This window comes from Pteropus vampyrus, unplaced genomic scaffold (genome assembly GCF_000151845.1).
Source record: "Pteropus vampyrus isolate Shadow unplaced genomic scaffold, Pvam_2.0 Scaffold15, whole genome shotgun sequence".
In the NCBI taxonomy this organism is placed as follows: Eukaryota; Metazoa; Chordata; class Mammalia; order Chiroptera; family Pteropodidae; genus Pteropus; species Pteropus vampyrus.
Genome location: NW_011888796.1, coordinates 5,160,772 through 5,166,690, shown reverse-complemented (window position 1 = coordinate 5,166,690; position 5,919 = coordinate 5,160,772). Strand labels below are relative to the sequence as shown.

General features: G+C 39.5%; 1 protein-coding gene across 1 annotated transcript in view; it reads left to right on the top strand.

The window, feature by feature from the left end:
* The first annotated feature begins 544 nt into the window (after positions 1 to 544).
* The window catches only part of RHOJ (ras homolog family member J), a 78,193-nt gene continuing 72,818 nt past the window's right edge, over positions 545 to 5,919 (top strand). The window contains exon 1 of the mRNA XM_011384635.2: positions 545 to 1,461. Within this exon, the coding sequence (XP_011382937.1) occupies positions 1,218 to 1,461 (244 nt within the window). The 5' untranslated portion in view covers positions 545 to 1,217. The remainder of the gene's footprint in view (positions 1,462 to 5,919) is intronic.

The window sequence follows — 5,919 nt, the reverse complement described above, 5'->3', positions numbered from 1 at the left end:
ACGGACAAATAAATTAGCTGCCAATGGCTCCTTTGTAATTGAAGAGGGCTAGGCTGACCCAAGGGGATAGGACTAAATCAAAAAGGGAACCGTCCAAGTAAAAGCAGCATTTGGGGACCTAAAACAAACCAATAAAGCCGTCCCACACACTCATTTCCAAGAGTGAGGGTGAGCCAAGCACATGTGTGTTTACTCACTAATAAGAAGATGCAAATAGCCCACATCTGATTGATTTCTTATGTGCTACAACCATAAAAATGTTTGTGCCAGGAATACATGTTTGAGTGTTGTGCTCAACTGTGGCAATTCATAAACCTGATCACACATTTTACACCTACAATCTACAGGAATGTTCCCCTTTGAAACAATATATCTCCGGAAGGTTTTCTTCATCATAGAGACGATTGCTTAAGGTTTCTCATTTAAGTACGTGAAGAACTGTCCATTTTTAATTTGCAGAGCTTTTAACTGGTGACTCAGTGAGGGATGATGTCATATGTTATCCTACAACGGCTGGTGTGGTTCTCTCTGCTCACTTAAACCGTTCCCGTTTCTGTGGCAGACAGTACTCCCCAGTTTCCATCCTTTCGTCAGCCCCTTCCCAGCCAGCCACAGGCAAATAGCCTCCCCAGCAGTGGATGAAACAGGAAGTCTGACAGCTTGAGTCTGCAGTGGGACCCCTAGTGTTTTCCCACTCCATGTCCTGGCAGCGTTCCCCAGAAGTACAAACACACACACACAGAGCTCCCATTGTTGCAGCCTTCCCCAGCCCACTGATCCTAATATGGAATGCAGCAGGAAACCCATGATTTCCTGACACTCGCAAGCTGGAGGAAGCAAGGGGAAAACTCCATTAAAAAGCCCAGCTTTCCTCCATGTTAGATGTGAAGTGGAAAATGGGGAAGATTCAGCAAAATTCCATCGTGTCTTCAGCCAGGCTGGAGAGGGGGAGAGCGGAGTGAAACCCTCAGGCTGCTGAAGTTTCCAGACTGCCAGGAAGCCCCTAGAATTCGGTGAAAATGAGGGTTTCTTAACTCAAACTGATAGGGAAGAGGGACCGACCCTTTTAATAATCCTCCCAAGTGTGTGTTACCTTTCTTTACCAGTATGGTAAGCAAGAGGGTGTACGCCAGCTGCCTCGGACAAGTCAGTATGATCCCAGGTACCCAAAGTAAGGCAAAGTGATCTCAAGCCTGCCACTGGCTTCCCACCGCTTCATGGGCTTTGGGAGAAGCAGGAGAAGCAACAGCATCAGCACAGTCACAGCAGCTGGAGCCGCAAGAATGAACTGCAAGGAGGGAAATGACAGCAGCTGCAGCTGCGGTGACAGCAAGGAGAAGAAGATGTTGAAGTGTGTGGTGGTGGGGGACGGTGCTGTGGGGAAAACCTGCCTGCTGATGAGCTACGCCAATGATGCCTTCCCAGAGGAATATGTGCCCACTGTGTTTGACCATTATGCAGGTAAGAAAATGTGGAAAACTTGTTGCTGCATATAGGGTGAATGATGCGGGAGGTGACACCCCTACTTCACAGGGGCCTGGCTTATGTCTAATGTCAGTAGTGGGTGCAGGCCTGGACGTAGTTAGGTAGCTTAGCATAACTTACAACCAAGGACTTCGCTGGAATTATTAGGAGAACAATTTGTACATCAATTTGTATTGTCACACTTTTTTTTCTCCCTTAAATCAAATGAATAACGCTGGGAGATACCCTGAAATATCCCGGTAGGCTTTGAGGGCAGAGATTTTACTGAACATTTGCCTGAGATTCATCAACTTTTTATTGTGAACATTTTAAAATGTAGAGTAATTGTATCACAGTTCTTTTTTACCAAAAAAAAAAGTCACTAACCACAGAATGGTGAAAGGGTTCCTGCCACTTTGGCTATATTCATCTCACACCATTCATAAATGAAAATGCTAAGATGAATAAATATTAGAACCTTCATTTTTCTATAACAATGGGTGCTGTACTACTATATTTCATTTTCCTGGGGTTGTGAGCGGGGGCGGGGGGAGTATTAAAAGGTTTTAAATATCCATAAGACATTGAAAGAAAAGAAACGTTTTAATTGATAGTTTTTAAAAGTAAAAATAAAGGTAAAAGTACTACTGAAACATTTTAAAGTATGTACCAAAAGGACAAAATTGGGGATCAAATGTTTTAAAGTATGACAGTCAAGATACTGTAGTCACAACTTAATTCTTTCAAGTTTATATCTTTTTGAATATTCTAAAGTTTGTGGTATGATAGCTCATCAGCGTGATAGCTTATCTAAATTCTTCCACTATGACTCTTAACTTTTTCTCTTCATTTCCAAATATTATTAAATTTCTTAAAAGTTCATGTAATTCTTCAGAAATTCACAATAGCCTATATTTTATAACTTGTGAACAGTGATCAGCTTGATAAGTGATCTGAGATTTGAGATTTTTATAAGAGGAAAATTTCTCTTCCTTTATCTTGGCTTTGGGTCAGATTCAGCAAAGGGGAAATGGCCCACAGGAAACCTGTGTGAGTGTTGGCTTTGTTATGTGGCCATTTGAAATCCTCTTTCTGCAGGAAGTAGCTTCTTTTCCAGAGCTAAACAATCACCTAAGTCCCCTCCGCCTACAGTCACATGATTTATGACAATATTACACAGCCGGCAGGGAGAGAACCACCGTATCCATTTCCCAGCAGCTTTTTCTATTTGTAGAAATTAAGAGCAAATTTAAATGCGGGCTCCCTTAAGCTTTTCTGAAAATATAATGACTATGCCCGGAGAAGAAAATTTTTATGAGAACAGAATAAAGAGAACAAGTAGATTTTCACCTTCAGAAAAAAAAAAAGAAAAAACTAATTATAAAACTAGGTGGTCTGTGACTTAAGAAAGTTACTAGGGTATTTGACCTGTAAACGTCTTAGCGAAGGTTTTTTTATTCTATACCCTCTTTCTGCCAGGAAAGGGAAACTGGATGGTATCTATTTTCAAAAACTTTTAGATCAAAGGTGGAACCCAAAATCTACTAATATCTGTTTTCAAAAACTTTTAGATCAAAGATGGAACCCAAAATCTACTAGTAGAGGTTTCAAATGCTTTTGAAAATTATGTATCTCATTCCCATCTGTGGGTGAAGCAATTAGAGTGTAGTATCAGGAAGAAAGAGAATAAAACCATCTTTAGAGATAAAGTCGGCCTATTAAAAGATCAAAGGCTGAACCACCACTAGATTCCACAAGCATCAAATTATTTTATATTTCAATTGTGTACATATTATTTGAGCATCAAATCATCTTAAAGATTTTGGCTACTCTATAATTTTAGCTCTCAGAAATCACAGCCATTATACCCAAAGCAATACTTGGCACATAGGAAGCATTCCCAAACATTATTGCTTTGATTTATACTTTGTACCTTTTTAAGTATGCAATCTTTTCATGTGCTTTCAATCAGGTTTTTAAGGAAATGAAGACATGAGCCACATACATCTAGGACAGTAACGAAGTGGACATTTCCATTAGTAGAGAAATCTCCTCCATCACAAAGACTTTAGCTCCTTTTTACCACCATCTTCCCCATAAATGAGCTAAGTGAACATAAATCCTTACACGGTCACATGAGAATCTACAACCAATTATAAAAAAAATAACAAGGAAAAAAAAACCATGAATGTTCTCTTCTCCATGTGGCAAAGTATCCTGTATCCAATCCGTGGGTCCTACCAGCCCATTCTGAAATGACAACCTACAACCAGTTTACTGAGTCTTTAGGAAATTGTGGTTCAAGTCAAAGGGAGCCTATCTCTTGAAGAAGTTTCCTAATAAGCTGCCGACCCCAGGAAGGTAGAGATATATCAGTAGGAATGGAAGAATAGCACACCACTCAAGAGTACGAGCTCTGAAGCCAGAAAGCCCAGTTCTAATATTGTCTCTACCATTACCGTGTGGCCTTGAGCAAGTTATTTAATGACTCTCTGCCTCAATTATCACAAATGGGAAAAAAGGAAAACAGAGTTATTAGGATCACTTGTGAGAACAAAATTAATACATGTAGTTCTTAGAACAGTGCCTTACACATGATAAGTATTAGGTACAGAGTAGCTATTAAGAAGAGGGTCTCTACACTTATACACAGCTATGAAAGGGAGTTAAAATGTAATTAAAAGATAAAGACTCTGACAAGAAAAAAATATAATTCTAAGAGTATCCTCCAAATGGAGTAGGGTGTGAGAGAGTGCGTGTACTGTCCTTATAGTTACCATGTGTACTTATAATTTATAAACTCTCACTGTGCAGTGAGCTCCTGAGGGAAAGGGTTGTATCTTGCCCAATCCAGTGTTTGATTCTCAGTCCTCATCTTACTTGGTCTCTTGGTGGCTTTTCTTGTGGTTTATTTCTTGGTTTTGGGAACATCACATTCTCTTGGTTTTTATTCCCCTCACTGGCAAGTCTCTCTCCATCTCCTCTGCTTTTTCCATCCCTTCCCAACCACTAAATGTTGGCATACCTCAGGGCTCAGTCCCTTAGCTCTCTTCTCTACACTCATGCCCTAGGTGGCTGTATCTCGTCTCATGACTTAAAGTATTATTTATATACTGATGACTCCCAAATTTATATCTTTACCCCCAATAACCTCCTGAGACCCAACTGTCCATTTGGATATCTAATAGGCATCTGAAACTTAACTTGTCCAAGATAGAACTTTTTAATTCCCTCAATCTACTCATCCCCTAGTCTTTCCTGTAGAAGTACATGACCACTATCTTCTATCCAGTTGCTCAGAATAAAAACTTTGCTATTCTCCTTAACTTCTTTCTTCCTTTAACAATATCCCACTCTCTCTCCATCCAAAAAATTATCCTTTCCTACTACCAATCAGCTCAACCTTTAAAACACATCTCAAACCTGATCATCTCTCCCCACCTCCACTGCCTTCATTAGTCCAAGCCACCATCATTTCTCATCCAAACTACTGTAATCACCTCCAGATTCCCTGCTTCTAATCTTGCTCCCTAGAGTCAGTTCTCTACACAGCTGGCAAGAACAATATCCACAGCCACAAATACTCCAATCCCTTCATACTGAGATCCCATCATGTATCATGATCTACAAGGCACTCCATGACTTGGTCCCCGTTACCTCTCCAACCTCCTCTCCTAATTCTCTTCAGTATTTCTGCTCTAGCCACACCAGCCATCCTGACATTATCAAACACACCCAGCTCCTTCCTCCCTTGAAGACTTTATACTTGCTTTTCTTCCAGACTGACACTATTTCTCCAGATCCTTCTCAGCTTCCATTGACCATGTTATTTAACACGTTCGCACACACAAACACACAAACGCAGAGTCACTCTTTAATTTTTATATCTTTATTTTTTATCCTGCTATATCTTTCTTTATAACATTTAACACTACTGGCATTGTACTCACATTTATTTGCTTACCATTTTTATCCCACACTGGAATGTAAATTCCATGAGGGCAAGGACTTTATCTAGTTCACTGTTCTACCCCCAGCTTCTAAAACAGAGCCGAACAGACAATAAACTCTCGACAGTCATTGAATAAATGAATTAGTATATTTTAATTATCTTAGTCCCTCCAGTGCTGAGATAATTCCTGATCCATTAAAACTTTGATGAATCAATGAACAAATTGCTGGTCCAGCAGGTATCTCATTAGGAGTGAACATATAAGTATATTTAATAAATTTATTATGTTTTTGAACCATTTTGTTCACATCTTATTTTATCTCTACTGGAATTGTAATACATCATTGAATTTTCTTGACCAGTATCACATCTATCAAATACTGTAACTCTAAATGTATAAATTTCATTTTTAAACAAATGGGAAGTACTCAAACACTCCTATTTGTATTATATCCAAAAGCCTGCCTAAATTTTAGGTGGCACACTCAAACACTTAAGTTCTT